Source organism: Poecile atricapillus, chromosome 5, assembly GCF_030490865.1.
Source record: "Poecile atricapillus isolate bPoeAtr1 chromosome 5, bPoeAtr1.hap1, whole genome shotgun sequence".
NCBI classification, from domain to species: domain Eukaryota; kingdom Metazoa; phylum Chordata; class Aves; order Passeriformes; family Paridae; genus Poecile; species Poecile atricapillus.
Window position 1 is genome coordinate 35,250,954 of NC_081253.1, and position 17,861 is coordinate 35,268,814.

The following is a 17,861-nucleotide window of genomic DNA, read 5'->3' on the forward strand; positions in this document are numbered from 1 at the left end:
TTTTTTTTTTTTTTTTTTTCCTACCACCACCCCCCTAAAAACAAAATTAATCCCAATAAGGGCAGGCAGGGAGCGCGGAGCTGCGCGGCGCGGGTATGGCCGGCGCCCGGGCCAGGGAGTCCCCGGAGGGGCGCGGGGGCCGCCCGCCCGCCGGGCGCGGGGCTCCTGCGCCCGCCCTCCCCCGCCTGCCTCCCGCCTAACCCGCGATCGCTCCCCCCCTTCCCCCGCCGAGGCGAAGCTGGAGCCGCAGGAGATCCGCCGGGCACAGGGAGGGGACAGGGATGGGTTGTTTTCTCTCCCCCGCCCGCCCCGAGACCTGAGGAGATGCAGCCCAAGTTCGCCGCGATGACTCTGCTGCTGGCACCGGGGTTTCTCCGCGGCATCGCAGCCTCCGGACCGCCTGAATCCTGCTCCTTCTGAATCGTCGGCGCCGGGTTAAAGCTCAGTTCTCATGTTGTGGTTGCTGGGCTGCCGCGCTCCCGTTTTGCGATGGGAGGTGGAGGAAAAGGGATTGTCCGTGAGTCAACACCGAAAACGTGATTAGGAGGAACTGCTTTAACTAATCTGTTTCTAACCTTTCAGTCAATGTTGGCCTGTGACCCCTCTCAGCTTTCACATCCAGCCTGATCAGGTAGGTGTGAATTATTCACTTGGGGCGAGGGAAGGCGGATGGAAACGTTTCAGAGACTTACCTACGATCCTGGCCTCTCTCAGGATGAGAAATTATGAGAAAGTTCAAGCTGTAAACTAATTCTGAGCCAAGCAGCATTTGTTTACTTGTTGAAATGTGTCCGTGCAAGACGTCTGCAGTCTGTCTGATTTCCAGGATCGAGCAGAGTGCCTGTGAGTTGCTGTGGGACATCTCAGCTGCTGTAGCAAAATATAATGCTCTTATTTGTGGTCTGGGGAGAACTTTTATATACATATATGTATACACACACGTTTGTTCTGAGGGCTTCCTCATCAGACTCCAGCAGATTCTCACAATTGTTTCACATTTCGTCAGATATTAATTACTCTGCTTGCTGCTTTTTTTTCCCCCTCTAAATGCCCACAAATCTGCAGTGTTGCAACCTACCTGTAGCGTTAGGTGGGGAGACTCTCTGCTCTCTAGATATGTAAAGCAGCCGTATCTGCATGAATCGCTGGATTTCCAAGCAGCATGTTACAGTAGATATTGCTGATACGAGTAACAGGAGGGTGCATAGTCCTTGTGATGGAAACACAGCTAGTAGTTCAATTAAGAAGATATCTTTTCGAATTTGATAAATCTTGTGTAATATCCGGTGTCTCCCTCTGTTGTGGCTTTGGAAAAACTGCTTGGTCAACAGGATCCTTTAGCTGCTTCTCTGGGATTAAAGCTTTCTCCTCCTGCTACTGCTTTTTTGCTTCAATTAAGGAAGAATTAATTGTTGAACATCTGCAGTCCACCAAAAATTTCAGTATATAAAAATGTCTCCCCGCGGGGCGGAGGGGAGTACGTGTTTGCCCGTGTGTGTAGGTTAATGCATGTTTGTGTAGACACCGTGTGCCTGTGTGTGCATGCTCTGGGAATGGAGGAAAGAAGGAATCATACACACACACACACCGGCAGTCCTTTTTTTTTTTTTTTTTTGGTTTGTGCTAGCATCTACCTCCGTAGTTCTGCAGTCCGTGTAATGCTGATATTTCATCTCATTTAAAAGTTTCCTGTAATACTTTGCCCAGTTTTACAGAGGGGTCAGAAACCAGTTTGCTGCCAGGGTTGCACTGGCTGCTGGCTGGTTTGTGGGCAGGTTGGTGGCAGTGATGTGGCACTGTGGGCAGCCAGCAGAGCTCCCAAGAGGCCGGCACGGAGCCTTCGCCTGGCGCCGACTCTCCCGGGGGTCCCTCAGAGCCCCTCTCCCTCCCGGGGCTCATCCCTCACTCCACCACTTCAGCGCAGCTCACCGGAGGTCGGGACGTGCTGCATCGCTCCCAAAGTTTTAGAAAGGCTCCAGCTTAATCACGCCGACACATTTCAGCGGCTCCATGCATTACACAGGCATTTAAACCTCCTGCGCGCCACGGTTTTTTTTGCTGGGAATTACTGAAATGCTGAATAATGGAGAAGGTGAATTGCGTCTTTGCTTCTGTCAGGGTTAGACGTACCTGCTGCAGGCTGGGCTGTGTTGGTAGCCCAGGAAATCCCTCTTCAGAAATGCTGTAAATAAGATTCTGTACTATTCCACCTCTCAGCCCAAGTTTAACCCAGCACCATCTTTTAGATCAGACACAGATCTGACAACAGATGATTTTTAACTCCCTTTTCAGCTCAGGTTTCCCACCTCAGTTTAATGAGGTGGGCTGTGCTCCATACGTAAGCACCAAGGGACAGTGGCCACCACAGGAGGTTTAGACCATTCTTAAACTTGGCTTCAGAACCCTCCAAGCTGCCCATCACCATGCGATTTCAGGCAGCTGGTTTAATGTCTGTTGCACCCAAAAACCCAACTGCAAAAATGAGGAAAGTAAAAATGAGATGATTCTGTGACCCACCATTCCTTCAGAGATATTTTATGGTCATATGCTTCCAGGCATGTGTGTCTAATTAAGATATTTCACATGCTTTGTTCTCTTTACCAATAATTAAGAAGAGGTTTAATTCAAATGAAACAGTGATAGTTATCTGTGCATTTGCTCAAATCTGTGCATTTAAACACTTGCATTTGCTCTTCAGTGCTGGTTGAAACAATGACTTCTATAAGTCAATATTCCTTGAAGTTTGAGGTTTTTCTCACTTGAAATTGTTTGTTTCCAGACCACAACACTGGTCTCCCTATGGAAGCAACTGTTTGTATTTGGCTTTGAGGTCCCATGGAGAAGCCGAGGAGGGGGATGGCTCTTCATATCCATGAAGCCTGGATACTTCTGTTTGTGCTCCCTGGTTTGGTCACTCCAGCTGCCATCAATCATGAAGACTACCCCGCTGATGAAGGGGACCAGACCTCCAGTAATGACAATCTGATCTTTGATGATTACCGGGGGAAGGGCTGTGTGGATGACAGTGGCTTTGTGTACAAACTGGGAGAACGTTTTTTCCCAGGACATTCCAACTGTCCCTGTGTCTGTACTGAGGATGGACCTGTTTGTGATCAACCAGAATGCCCTAAAATCCACCCAAAGTGCACAAAAGTGGAACACAATGGATGCTGTCCAGAATGCAAAGAAGTGAAAAACTTTTGTGAATATCATGGGAAAAATTACAAAATCTTGGAGGAATTTAAGGTATGGAACCCTTTCTTCAGTATTTCATATTAGTATGCTTGAGGAATTGTATTTTTATTGGGAGCTCTCAAAGGCACTCAGTATTTGCTTACTGCCACTGATGAATGCTGAAGCTGAAGTTGTTTTTAGCTGTGATGCAGGCCTGGCTCATATAAAAGCTGTCACCTGCCCCTTATGTGCACTTCCAGAAGGCCAGTGGTCAGTCAAAAGCCCCAGTGGGAATTGCCAGCCCTCTGCACCTGCCTCCTTTGCTCATTGCATGGATCCATAGCATGGATCATGCTGGACTACCAAGGGTGGGTAAGCCAGTACTGAGTGCTTTTTAAGAACCCCTTTTGCAATTTGGAGGGCAAAAATTTGATGGCATGGTGCTGAGAGTTGTTACTCCTAACTGTTTGAGCATGCAAATAAGTAGATGGTAAGCTCAGTTTATTTTTTTTTTTCATTTCAATTGTGATAAGGCTGTCTAGAATGGAGAAGATGAACTCCTAGGTGGATGAGCATCTCAAGCAATGAGAAGCATGGGGTTTCATTGTAGTGGTTGAGTTCATGTAAGGACTGTCATAAAGAAATCCTGAAATACATCTTAAAAACGAGATGGCATTTTCCAAAATCACTACACAACCTGCAGTTCTCATTCTAATGAGTTTGATCATGAGCTTTCAATTCTGCTAAGAAAAACAACATTTCACAATGAAGAACAGGGACTGTAAAAGCTGTAGGTACACAGGTTTGTTTTTCCAGGTCAAGTGGCATTAAGAATTGAACCTCCATAATTCACAACAGCCTGTAACTCTTCATGGCTGTGTGCCTGATCTTATTATACACTTGGCCAGTTTATTGTCTTTCCTGCAAGGAAAATCATTTCATATAGGTCTGTGTACTTCACCAGTTCTCAGTAACATAGATGGCAGTTCCCTTTTTCACAGAAATTGTCATTTTCAGGGAAGGTAGCAGTTAGTAGTTCCTTTCTCCTGTCGTGTGTGGTGTATTTTTATCTTTTTCTGTCCATCTGAAACTGCAGTCACTGAGTCTGGGCAAGACAGTTTAAAGCCACAAGCATAAGGGAAAGCAAATGTATGAGGAACATCTCCTTGAGGGCCACCCTGATCAACCTGCTCTGCTTTACTGAGGGATGTGAAGATGCTGATCTTGTGATCTGCCCAGATAAACAGTTTCTTCTTGCCCTGGGAAGGCTTGGCCCAAGGTCATCCCCTGATCACGCTTCAGTGGTCCCATTTTGACTGCTGTGTTATCAGGTGGTGAGATATCCCACCTAGGTGATCAGGTTTTCATGTGAGAGGCATAAGGTCTCATTTTTAGGAAGCAGAAATTTGTAAGGACTCTTTGAAGAGATTTCAGTGGGAGAGATAGATCTTGTCATTAAAGTGTCTCTTGCGTGTGAATTAAGTGGAAGAGCAGTAATCTCTTTTCCTGAAAGAAGTAATTTCATCCTGATAACAGCTTAAACTCTAGGAAAATAGAATACAGGAGAGAAAGGCTGTTGGACAGAGTTAGGAGCCATCTGGTTCATTGCTTGCTGTATTCAAACACTTGGGCTGTTGTGTGGAAAGCAAAGTTCCAGTACCCTCTGAGAAGCACAAAATAGATGGTGTCACGCCACTCTGACACACAGTAACCTTCTGTCCAGGACTAATGTGAGATCCCTTCACACTTAATTTAGCTAACACTCAAACTTTTGACCTAGAGCTGTGTTTTGCTGAAAGCTCAATATGTTGTGGAATAGGGCAGAAACCATTGTCTTGGAAATCTCTGTGTTTACCTAGAATAAACAGTGGATTGCTTTTTTCCTCAGAGTACTGTAGGAGAGTCAGACAATGGAAGATCACTGTTTTGTTGGAGGGGGAAAAAAGCAGCACCTGTGAACTATGACTTTGTAAATTCTGTAGGAAAGACAGAACTTCAAGATTCAGGGAGCTGCTGCTCTGAAGTCTCGACTTTATGAGGCATCCAAGCATTTTGTTGTTTATTTCAACAGAATAAAGATTTTACCTGCTATCTCTGCAGATGAAATCCTGAGCAGTTCATAGATTTTACAAGCTCTGAGCTCTGCTTCTCCCTCATCCTGTTGAATTTACAAGGTCTGCAAACTTTCTCACATCCACTGCACACACACTGAAGTCAAAGACGAGAGGCTGTTCTGACTCAAACCCAGGCTGCTTTCAGTGGAAACAGAGGCACTGTTTTATGTGGTCTCAGAACCCTTTCACCCACTTGATTTACTTTTGCTGGTATGTAGATTCCAAATCGTCATCTATAGAAGTGCTTGTCACTGCTGAGTTTCAGCTGAAATTAGCCTCTATTTAAAAATCTTTTGCAAGTGTGTGTCTGTGTGTGTGTGCCAGGACTGACTCATCTTGTGGAAATTTCAGCTGCCTGATCTTTCACAAATTGGGATTAATTTTTTTCTCTTGGACTTTTTTTTTCCCCCCTAGGATATCAATATCTATGAGAGGTTTCCAGTTGGGTGAATTTTCTTGTATTGTTTCTGGTTATTTTTCTCAGGTTTGGGATGAGAAATCCAAATGTGATTTAACCTTTTTTCTTACCACTGGCAGTAACTGTGATGCTCTCAGGATAAAGGAGTAGTTACAAAGGCCCATTTCTTGAATATTTAGCTTTTTTTCTAGTGAACAGATCTTGTACATCTGATTTTTTGAGTCATAATAGGCACAAAATACAAACATGCCAACAAGCCACGTAGCTTAGACAGCTGTCCAAATATTTATCCTTGTGTCCCTCAATCATTAACATGTACAACTGAAATGCTAAACTGTAGTTCTGTTATAAATGCAAACCCATTGAGAGTTTTTTTGTATCCTTTTGTAAAATTTTGTGTCTTTGACAGATGGCTTAGTAACCCCATACAGCATCTTCATAGCACCTTCATCTCTTTTGGGTCCTGGGAGATGTTGGTGGGTTTGGGGCCACAGCTGCCCATACAGAGGCTGCCTCACTCCTTGGTTTCAGTGGGAATTACTCCCAGCTTTGGCTGAGGCTGTGGTTCCACCTGGAAACCCCTGCAGAAAAGGCCAGCACAGTGTCTCAAATGATAACCATGATCTGATTCAAATGTGTTTGAATACAGATTGATGCCTGGTGGCCAGGATTCTGATACCTGTGGAACAGGAGAGAGGGCAGGTCTGGGGGGATTTACTGGGATCCATCTCTCCCTTTCCCATCTTGTTTTCTGCTTTTCTCTTTGTTGGACTAGAATGTGGTCTCTCAGGTCCCCACTGGCCCCTCTCAGAGCAGGGGTGAAGGCAGCTGTGGTGGCTGCAGGGAAGGTGTGAAGGGTGCTGGAAGTCTCAGGCTGTTTTCTCCTGAGGGATCTGTCAGGGGCTCTCGGGGTCACTTGGCAGCTGCTTTTTCTCTCACACATCATCCTTGCTTTGATTTCAGTCCTGGAGGTTAAGGTCTGAGTCCCAAGTGCTCTGTGCTCGCCTGTAGGAGCAGAGATCTTTCAGGGAGGTCGTTAAGCCTTCTCTTTCTTCTCAGAGACAGAAAACAAGCAAATGGAGATTGCTCTTGGTTATTGTAAGTACACATGGTTGTGTTTTAAATGAATGTCCTCAGCCAGCAGCTGATGTAAAGTTAAGGAGACAGTGTTCTGCCAGCGTGAGGGATGTTCATTGGCAGCTGACAGAGAAATCCTGCAAATGTCACTGAGGCAACAGTGTCCCTAAGTGCTGATTAGTTTTTGTTCTCTTGCATGACTTACTGACAGAAAAGCACACACCTTTGAGAAATGGAATTATGGCGTGGTTATGGTGTGTTTGTAGCCACAGTGAGGAGCCACTGGAAGAGGATTGGGTTGTCAGTTTGGAAGGTCTGTTATCATCTCTGAACTTCCTAGGTCTCTCATCAGCCAGCCAGAGACACATCCAGAATAACCTTCTGCAGACCTCTGGATATGTATCAAAATGCCATTGCCGAGAGATAAATGGTCAGTTCACAAGAGATTGTCAAGCTGACATCTTGAAATATTCTCTTCATTTTAGACTGACAGGCAGGGACTGCTCCCTGTCCCTGAAGGAGGGTGAGCGCGGTGCCATCCTCCAAGGCAGTGGCAGAATTTCCTAAGCAGTGACATTAAAATTTCTGTGTTAGCCTGCCAGAACGCTGGGTGAGTTATCCTTTGGGTGGGAGCACAAGAGGTTTTGGCCTTCCTGATGACGTTCAAGTGAGAAGAGCAGCTTCAACCTGCAGTTGTGACCTCGAGCTTGGAAAACACTCTGGACATTTTTTGGGTGCTCTTCAGAAAGGCTGTTCTCCTTTCTGCCAAGCACAGAGGTGCAATTTCTTCTAGTCATTGGCTCTGCCAGTGCTTATCCTCTGCTGCTGCCTTTATTTGCCTGTCCTTCCCAATGTCTGCTCCATTTCCTGGTCCTCTCCCCTTCCACCTTTGCTCCTCCCAGACCAATGCTCACTGAAAAAGCCCCTAGGTGATGCCCAACTGTTTGTCCCTTGCATCAGCACAAGTGTGGAGAGGTGGTAAAACAAACTTTGCTCTTGCACTTTTCCTCTAGACTGGAAAAATAACCAAAAATACAACCCAACAAAAAAAGCAGGAAAGGTGAAATTTTTCCTTCCGGGGCAAGGATTTTGCTGACTTGAAAAAAGCCAGGATTTCATTGCTAAAATAATACTTTATTTTTCTTTCCCCTGTTTCCTGCCTCTATATCTTAAGTTCATTGCTTTGTTTAGTCCACAAATCACCTGTAGTCCTTCAGTGAAGGTTTTTGTGTCTTGCTGACATTATGTCTTCTTGAACAGTGCTTTGCACAGTAGGGACACAGCTCTAGCAGGGTTCTTCAGGGTGTAATCAGAACCCAAAATATATGAGGGACTGTGTAAGCATGGCATTATCATACACTAATTATCAGCTCATTATGGAAACCTTTCCTTCAGAATAGTGGCACCTCCTTCTCCTTTGTTAATGCTCTTTAAAATGTTTTATTAATGCAATTACCTGAATTTAACTGAACAAAGCAAGGCCTCTCATCAGAAGGCACATGCAGGCAGGTATGCAGCTGCTATCCCAAAGCAGTGTGTCCATCCTGATGCTGGAGAAAAGGAAGCAGTGAAACCAAAAAGTGATTCCCCACCCCCAGAACTGTGCCAGAAATAGAAATTAAGTGGTGTAAACAACAGCCCGGCTCAGACCACCAGGTACCCAGCCTAGGAGTGCAAGCTTATCAAATATGAATGGAGCACTTGGGATGCTGCAGAGTGTTACTGGTGGGGTGGTGCTCTTAGGTGAGAAACAAGAGTGGCAGCCCTGGCTGGAGAGGGCCAGCATGGGTCCCCCATTTTAATATTGGCATTTTTGTCTCCAAGATGTGTGCAGCAGGCTTTTTTTTTTTTTTTCTACTATGACTCAAACAAGTGGGACTTTTTTTTTTTTCCTTCCTCTCCTTGTGTGTTCTGCAATTTCACATATGGCTAGAAAATCATAATACAAAAGAAATTTCAATAATGTGCCTGTGCTTTAATAAAAGGAGCCATGAACAATGCCAGCTCTGAAGATAGCATACAGCCGTTGAAATCAGACAGGGGAAACAGAACATCAGTCAGATGGAAAAGTATGATTTATTATCTCCCTCCTGGCAAAATTACAGTGACAATGTCTATGCAAAGGAATCTAAAATTACTGACTTACTGTATTTCTGTCATAATTTGTACCAAGAAAACATACTAAAATAGATAGGCCTGTCACATATTGATCTATAGTGAAAACTATTTTTAAAATTATGTTATGTACTTAGCTACTGATTCTGTAACATATATATCACATTATGCACAAATATATTATTACAATAGGTGAAAGAAGGTGGGCTTTATTCAGAATTTGGCTAAAAAAATCCATGGAATTGTCTTCCCTGGAGCACATTAGTAGATAGGAGGCCCCAAAAGCTGAGAACTCAGTGGTTCTGGCTGTGCCACACACAAACTGTCTCAGAGCTCCCCACTGAAATGGATGAGACCCAAAACCTGAGCATCCCTCCAATTCAGAATCAGTGGGAACTGAGCACAAGCCCCCAGTTTTAGTCATGGTGCAGCAGCCCAGTGCAGAACTTGGCCTGTACATGCAATCCCAAGGGATTGGTATTTTTCCAGTAAATATGACACAAGAATTATTGTGTGCCCAACATTTGTACTGCCAGAGCTGGGGCTGGCCTTTCAGTTACTCAGTCCAGGAAGCAGCCCACCAGCTCTGCTTGCTTCCAGAATTGGGACTGTCCAGGGAGCAGCTGAAGGAGAGGGGATATCTCTGCACAGCCAGAGGAGAAACTCTGGCACTTCCCCTGCTCTTCCTCCATGGCTGCTGGAGCCTTACTGCTAAGAAAGTGGAATATGTAGTACATGCAGGTGTTACCAGCTCCTTCCAAGAGAGGTAGAATCGAGTCTGAGGCTTTATTATTGTGCCAGAGAATGCTCAGTGGGGCCAAGGAGAGAACTGCTCATCCCTTGGCTCTCCCAAGCTGCTCATCTCTGTCATCCAGGCTGTTTCTGTGGGGCTTGTGAGCAGGAGGTCCTCAGGTCATCAGCTTAGGAAGAAGGATGTCATCCTTAGAAACATTCACAGCTCATTAGGGAGAAGGTCTTTTAGGAAACTATTTCCTGACAGAGTGAGAGGAAGTGCAGGTATGTGTTTGTTTCCACTGGAGTGTGCTCTATGCAGAATTGCATTCATTAAAAAAATGCTCAATCAGCCAATTATTCTAGATACTGTCTTAAAAGCTATAATTGGGTAAGTTATGTAGTGACAATGCTCAGTTTAGTTGCAAAATAAGGATACGTGAGCCATCCTTACTCTGTTCTGTGGTAATATTAGAGGTAATTCTTTGGGAATTACAGTAAAATTAGTATGCTTGGAGAAGCAATAGGGTTTGAAACAGCTCCTGAAAGCAGGGAATCTCATTCTGTTAACTGTGGTCATCCCAGTCAGCAAAACCTTTCTGACTGAGGGTTAGCCCAGTAGCACCCCGTGTAAGCACCCCAGTGTATTCTCTCATCACAGATAAGCCATTCAAACCCATTCTCAGTTCACATCCTTCCCAGCCTGTGCTCATAACCAAATGATGACATCCCCTGAGGGATGGAAACCTCCCAGACACCGCTGGCAACTGCAGAAGGAATGGGACAAGTCCACATCTCTTCCCTGGTGATGTCTGGTTGCATTATACCGACGTCTGTAATAAAAATTCAGTGTTTTATCCGTACATGGAGCTGATCTCGCCACCTTCTTCCATCTCTCAGTGTGGAAAAAGCAGGAAACAGCAGACTCAGGTAGAACAAAAACACGTGTAAAAGGGATCACCTTTCTGACCAGGTCCTCTGTTCCTCTGTCCCTGCTCCAGGAGCCTTTCTCCTAGAGATGGCTCCTTCATTGCAAAAGCCAGCCAGGAGGGAATGGAGAGCACAAAGCTGCCAGCTGGGCTCACTTTCCCTGCCGATATTAAAAGGAGCTTAACGAATGTGAAGCACACACAGACATTTTGTCTGTGTCCAAACGAGGCTGCACTTCACACGTTGGAGCCACGGTCCCATCTGTTGTGTCTGTAACCTTTCAGAAGGAGTCCCCTTCCTTGCGCACTGGGCATGTCTGAACTGAAAAACTATTGTAATCAAGTCGTAGAAACTATCAGCAAAGTAAAAGAGAGCCCCAGTCCCCTCAGCCCCAGGGTAGGTGAGGTGCAACTATTGTAAGGAATAAAATGAGGCATATATCAAAGCAAAGAGAGCGTTCTCACAGAAGAAGTGCAAAGTCATGCTTTTACAGAAAGCTTTGCTACTGCTCTCGGGAGAGAAAAGCAACCACGAGACTGCAGATACACAGCTCTGGTGGAAAAGGGGCCAGGACTCGGCTCAAGGTTGTCTCTCTCATCAGCTAATGGAGGAGTCGCTCTTCAGATCCAGACAGGGTTCCAGGAGCCTTTCAAAATCATCAAATTGTGTGGCACAGAGCAAATCTATGAGTACAAAGCTCCTAAAGCCATCCCAACCCTGACTCATCAGATGTGGGCCCAGCATACCCAGGATGAGGCACATCTTCTGTGCCCCTCACCTGCCTTACTGATCTGCAGGGATCCCCAGGAATCTTTAAAAAAGAATGGCAAGGATAATGTTTCTGGTTATGGACAGGCATGGCCTGGGAATGAGGGGAGGAGAGGATTACACGACCTGGAGCCATTAGAGCATCCTTGTGCATTTCCACCTCCAGAATCCAAGCCTGGTCACCGGCACGCTGGAAAGACTCTTATGTTAGCAATGTCTGTGTGTGTGTTGAGGGCTCCCTTAAAAACAGGATCTCAGCATCTGCTTCTGCTGCTTCTTGAAAGCCAGGTCCTTGGTTCAGCCAATCTGCAGCATGGTACAAGCATTTTTCAATTTTTGCATGGCAAAGTTGATTTGTATTGCTCGTGCTCCATATAAGTAGGATACAGCTCCAATTTTTTCACTGCAGATAAATTATCTAATGACTTAGTAGTTTTTTGCTGTTGCAAAGTCATTTGCAACCTGATGGTGATTTCAGTGAGCGTGCTTGTCCATAATTACTCAACACATTGTTTATTTGAGCAACTTTCCACCTATGGAAAATCTAAGTGGTTACAGGTTCTGTAATGTAATTGATATTTTATCTCCACTAGCTAGCTGGCTGGATGATTTTTATTTTATTAGGTAAGTGACAAAAATGAGAGAAATTTTTGCCCTTTGTGGGTTTTTTTATTGGCATATACAAAAGAGCCATTTACCAAACTTTTAACACAAATTAGATGGTTATTTATGCACTGCTAATAGTGAAAGCCAAATAATCAGCTTGAAAGAGATTGGGGCAGGTTTCAGTCTCACCTTTAGGTGGGACTTGTTCACCAGCTTCTTCTCCACAAGTTTGGCACCTGCAAAATTTCTCAGCTGAAAGCTCTGAATTTTCCTGCAATCTTCTACTAATCTGCCTGAGATCACAGGCAATTTCAATAACAATGAAAATTATTCTAATTTCTCCTCCAGGAGTATCTCTGGTAAATGCTATCCCAGTTCCTTTTTTATTTCTCTCCCCTGGTTTATGACTTCTCACCTCAGCCATAATGTGGAAGCCATTTTTGCCTCTGAATTTATTCATCAGGTCCTTTCAAACTTTCTTCCCTTTCTTGCTTCCTGCCAATAAATTCCCCACTTGAAACTAGCTACAGAGATAATTTCCATCAGAATTGCCACTGTCCTTAGCATCATTAAAAGTTACAGCTCCTCTTAAGATGTAGGTGCCCAATTTGACAGATGTCACTCTGCATCACTCTGCTTTTCCTGCTGTTTTGTCTGTGTTGAGCAGGATGCCATCAGTCCAGCCTGTCTGAGGGAAGAGGCTGAATGGGATTATCTCTGTGAGTCTCTTGAAAACTGAAAGAGGAAGGGATTGACAGCAGCGATGGTTTTCAGGTTTCCTTTTCTTGGAGCCCAGCACTTGCAGGGGATGGGACACATTCAGACCTGTAGGGAGGTGCATGTGGATACAGCTTGTGGATCTGAATCTATGGCAGGGTGTGCAGAAGAGCCAGGTGAGAATCACTGCATCCCAAATCACCTTGGCATCAGCACAAACACAGAGCATGGCACTTCCTTTTTAAGGGGTTGGCACTTCTAATGTGTTCTCAAGGGGGGAGAAAGTATTTCAGCTCCATGTTCAGTAAAACTGCCATGAAGAGCATTTTTTCCCTTTGCAGTATCGTCTAGAAGAGGAACATCTTACACACCTCATCCTTTTTGGTATTTGAAGGAGCTGGGAGTTGAAATGCCTGATTTTGGTTTGCAGTGGTACTGAGAGTCCCAGTATCTCCTCTGCCTTTGCTCTGATGTGATGGCTCCTTGGCTTTCCCCAGAGCTCAGAAAACAAGCCCACTGGCTTAGTTTTGTGCTCATACCCCTCTTCATGTTCCAGTCAACCAAGCAGATTTCTCTAGTCATTCTGGCCATGTTGTAAATTCACCTGTTTGACTCTGAAGAGCACCACAGGCCCCAATAAGACATATACTCAATTCAGTGGAAATACTTGGATTGTCTTCCAGTGACTTGGACAGCCCCTGCACGATGATCAGCAGGTTCATTCTAACATGATTGGATAGTTGCAAACACTTATTTTGCTCCCCAGAAGAAAAGTCAAGTATTCCTGATACGATAGCTGTGAAAAGTCTGTGTTGCTCTGCACCTGTCAGGTAGGAGCTGATAAATCCTGATAACTGGATCTCAGGCTTTGAGCAGCCTGGCTCCAGCAAAGATGTAAATCATCTTCCATGAGGCTGAAAACCTAGGTACACAGAAAATGCCACACAATTCAAAGCCTTTACTTGGAAAAGTGAGGAGAGGTCCAAAGTGTTAGGAAATGGCTTTGCTAAACATCCCTGAAGGAGCTGACATCTAAATTCATGGAGTAGAAGGTCTCCAGTAGTAACAGGTCTCTGTAAAAAGTCAGTTTTAATAATGTAAGATCCACTGGCTCTTGAAATACTCAGGTGCCAAATAGCACTTCAGTCTTGTAAGGCAGCTTGGCAAATGAGCAGCATTTTCCCAGCTCCTTGTGGGGCATGAATCTCAAACCCTGAATCTGAGCAAAGCCAGCTGGAAGAATCCAAACTGATTGCAGGGAACTGTGAACAAGCTTTAAAACTTGAGACGTCTCCTGAGCTGGGGGACTTGGGAACCTGTTAGCCTGGTGAGCGTGGCAGCAGAGCAAAAAGTGAGGAAAATGGCTTCTTATTGACTGACAGAACAAACAGGTGAAGAAAAAATATCAGTCAGATGTCATCTTCAGGGTTTTTTGTTTGTCCTAGGTAAATCACTCCCTCTCCAGCTCTCCAGAGCTGTTGGTGTCAAAAGCATCTAAGAGTGATTGATGAGCAGACAAGACAGAGAAATCCTGACTGTAGGCAGGCAAGAGGAGGGCTGCAAAATGATGTTTCATAGATACAGATATGCTTCCTCCATTCACTCAGGGAGAACATTCCCTACTTGGTGATTATGTGGGAAAGCCTTTCCCGTGTTTGGGGCAGCAGAGGGGTGGCTTAGGTGCTGTAGCTCTGGCCAATACATGAGCTAAGGGAGAAACACAGAGATGAGGGTCAGTAAGTACTTGCAACAAGAGAATTCCTATGATTAAATGAAATGACTGAGGTGCTCCTTGTAAGATCTTTCCTAAAATCTTGAGGTTTTGTGTGTCAGTTATTGGTGTGATTGTACCAGCTGCCGTGGTCTAAAAAAATGTTTGATTCAGATCTCTTCAACTGTAGAAAAGCATGAAAGAGTAGATTTAAACATTCTGAGTTCTGAATTCAGATTTCCATTTTCTTCTCTCTACCTCCCCTTTAGGTTTGGGAATAATCAGTTTTGTAGGCTGTTGCCTAAAGAATTGTTTGATCATGTGATGTCTCTGGCTGTCCATCAGTCCTTACAGAGGACTTGAGGGCCTGCTCACAAAATAGACCTCTCAGAGGTATGAAATTTCTTTGGGTTTTTGGAACCTTACAGCTGACTAAAGAAGGACCCACGTGGTTCCCAACCCTGTAAGAGAGGAGTAGCTGGATGATGTTAGCAGTCATAATTCCTACCTGTGCTGGCATTTGCTTCCAAAAAGAGGGTGAAAGCAGTGGGGAGCTGGTGTGTGTGGCTGCAAGAGTGAAGATTAGGAGGTGAGGCACCTGTATCCTGTTTGGTTTCCCAGTTTCCCCTGCTCAGGGTGTAGCTTGTTTTTCATTCTGTTTCCTTTGCTGCCTTTTCCATGTGTTTGTTTATATTGTCTATCAAGTTTATCATTATGTGCTCGCGCACATAAAATCTTTATTAGCCGTGTGAATTTTCTATTCTCTGTTCTAATTTTCCTTCCTTCTTGCATTGTTAACAAACTCTGCTGATTGCAGATGTTTCCCATTTGACTGCACCTGAGACTCGGGTTTTTCAGCCACGCAACAGAAGGAGCGCTGGCTCCTTCCTCCGGCCATCCTGAGGTGTGTGATGGGGCCATCCCACACAGAGGCAGGGGCTGAACCTGCCCTCCCAGCCAAACCTGGGCTCATAGACCTCCTTGAGACCAGGAGAGAAACAGAAATTGGGTTGTGATTTTAGGGGTGGTTATGAATGGGTTGTGCTGCTTTGAACTTTTTGAAGTGACTGGCTGAAGGAGAGGGGAATTAGGGTCAGTGCAGAGACTGAGGAGGTCCTTTGTGCTCTGTGTCCCATTTCAGCTGCTGTTAAAAGCCCTTGAATGGTGGATAGATGTTGGCCATGCCTGCTTCCCACCAGCTTGGCTTGACTTGGCCCCTACACTGACAACATCCAAGAACACATCACCCCACTGGCTCTCACCCCCTTCAGAAGTGGAGATGGGGTAGAAAGAATTTCAGTGCTTTGCACTGGTTTGGCCAAGTCAAACTGCTCTACTGAGTGATGCCTTCTACAGAAGGGCCCAGTTTGCTCCTGATAGAGCCATTTCTGAAATCATACTGAGCAGTACAGGACCATGGAATGGTGCAAATGTGTATCTGTGTTGTGGCTGGACGTCATGAGCACTCTTTCCTTTTGGGCAGTGGTCAGAAGAATGCTTGTTCACCAACAGCTCTTGAGATCCTGCCTAATAAATCCTTCCCTAGAGAGTTTTCTAAAAGATTGTTCTGCCTTAGACACGGGAGTGAATAAATCACCACCTTTTGTGATCCTTTGATCTTAACACTCTTACCAGAATATCAGTTTAAGGGACACAGATAAAGCATTTGCACTGTCCATGTGGGACAGTGTCCTCTCTACTTCCTACTCCAGAAAACCCCCTGTGTTTTTTCAGTGTCCTTCTTCAGCAGGGATGAGAGTTCCTTTTTTGGAACTGTTGTTTGAACTTCAATGGCTACAAAAGTGTAAACCACCCCTCTTTCATGGGGGATAAATCTTTATATCAGGAATCAGGAAACAAAACTTAAGGACATCCTCTGCTGGTTCCTCGTTCTTCACTGGCTCCCAGTTTGTCATTGTGCTGCTTGGTCTTTCTGCTGCCTGTACCAATAGATAGAGGGCTTTTTGGCCAGTGTCCCAGAATTGTTCCACAAGAAGGGTAGCACCAGGGAAAGCAATAGCTCAGATGCAGAGCCTGCAGACGACAGTTTCAGAATGCTCAATGGGCAGGGATTTGCAGACTGGATCCCAAAGCACATCTCACAGAGCGAAGGCACCAAGGCTCTCATACACCAAGTGGACAGGAGGGCTGGAGTCCTCCAGGGTAAGTGGCACTGACAAGTGACCAGAATGGTCAGATAGAGGAAGATCTTGGTGACAAGACCAAGTGGCTTGACCTTAGTACAGCAGTGAGGAGGAGGTGACAGGGAACGGTCTGGTTCATGCCAAAGCAGCCTTTTACTTGGTGGCTGCTCACTCTGTGTTCTGCTGGGGTGTGCTTTCCTTCTCTAATTGTGTGCAGCTCTTCCCACTTGGAAAGCTGCTCCCAGCATCAGGCAACATCCTGGTTTATTACAGTGTCATTTTCAGGGTGCACCACCAAGGCTGAGGCGGAAGATGTGTGTGTCATGTCTCGTTTGCTCAGCTGCAGAGTCATTCAGGGGCAGCTTCCGCTTGGGCTGATCCTCTTTGAGCCGTGGATTGGGCTGCAGCCCTGGAAAAGCATCACATATTTCTTAGCACTGCAGCCACCGGAGTAGTGAGGATGGGTACAATCACTGGAGGAGACGTCAGTGAAAGCTTCCACAAATCACAAGATCTAGTTCTACTGCTCCATATAATTAGTGATTAAAATGAGTAAAAACAAAGCAGCAATTTTCTTATTGATCCCTCAGCAAATAGTTCTGTCTGTTTGCTTCTGTATTGTTTCTTCTTATTAAATAGCCTTGAATAAGAAATGTCAGTCAAATGAATTTAGATTCCTGGTGCTTCAGACAGAAATCAAAGCAGGATTGAAAGAGGAACAATAATTAGAGAGAGGAATTCCACCTCCACACACTTCTTCCCTTGCTCAAGGAGTGCTGATTTTATCTAAATTGCCAAAGCCGTGAGCAAATGAGAGGTGATGGGAATTATAGACTGCAGATGCTGAGACAAAGCAAGGGAAGCTTTAATTAGTGCATTTTAAGGCAGAAATGAATTTCCTAGGAATAAATTATTCGACTGAATACACATGGAGTTTCTTAGAGGTGAACTGAAGAGCTTTTTACACACCAGAAACAGGGCTCACAGGTTGCATCTGTCTTGTAGTAATGAGTGACCCATCACTGGGGTCTGAAATACATCAAGATGAATCCTTCTTTATTTGCATCCCACTTTATCTTTTAATACTGAGGAATATTTTTTTAATATTGAGGAGTTCCCACAGCTGCAGATTCACATTAAGCAGAATTTTTTCCCAATACCACATTTACTCATTGAAATGTTGGTGATGGATGCTGAGAAACTGGGAGTTACATATCGAACCTACTGGTACTGAAAGAAAGTTATTTTCCTTCCAATTCTCCTCTTATTCTCCTTCCTTAGCTCTGTTGCCATGCTTTCGTGACACTTGCACACACATAAGTCACTGGGAACCTTAAAACACTGACCTTTCTATG

General features: G+C 44.9%; 1 protein-coding gene across 3 annotated transcripts in view; it reads left to right on the forward strand.

Annotated features, from left to right (window-relative positions):
- The first annotated feature begins 263 nt into the window (after window positions 1-263).
- The window catches only part of VWC2L (von Willebrand factor C domain containing 2 like), a 45,926-nt gene continuing 28,328 nt past the window's right edge, over window positions 264-17,861 (forward strand). For 2 of the 3 annotated variants that reach the window (XM_058840015.1, XM_058840017.1), the window contains exons 1-2: window positions 264-631; window positions 2,780-3,246. In XM_058840015.1, coding sequence (XP_058695998.1) covers window positions 2,836-3,246 — 411 coding nt within the window. In that variant the 5' untranslated portion in view covers window positions 264-631; window positions 2,780-2,835. The remainder of the gene's footprint in view (window positions 632-2,779; window positions 3,247-17,861) is intronic. The other variant, XM_058840016.1, reaches the window with a different exon arrangement.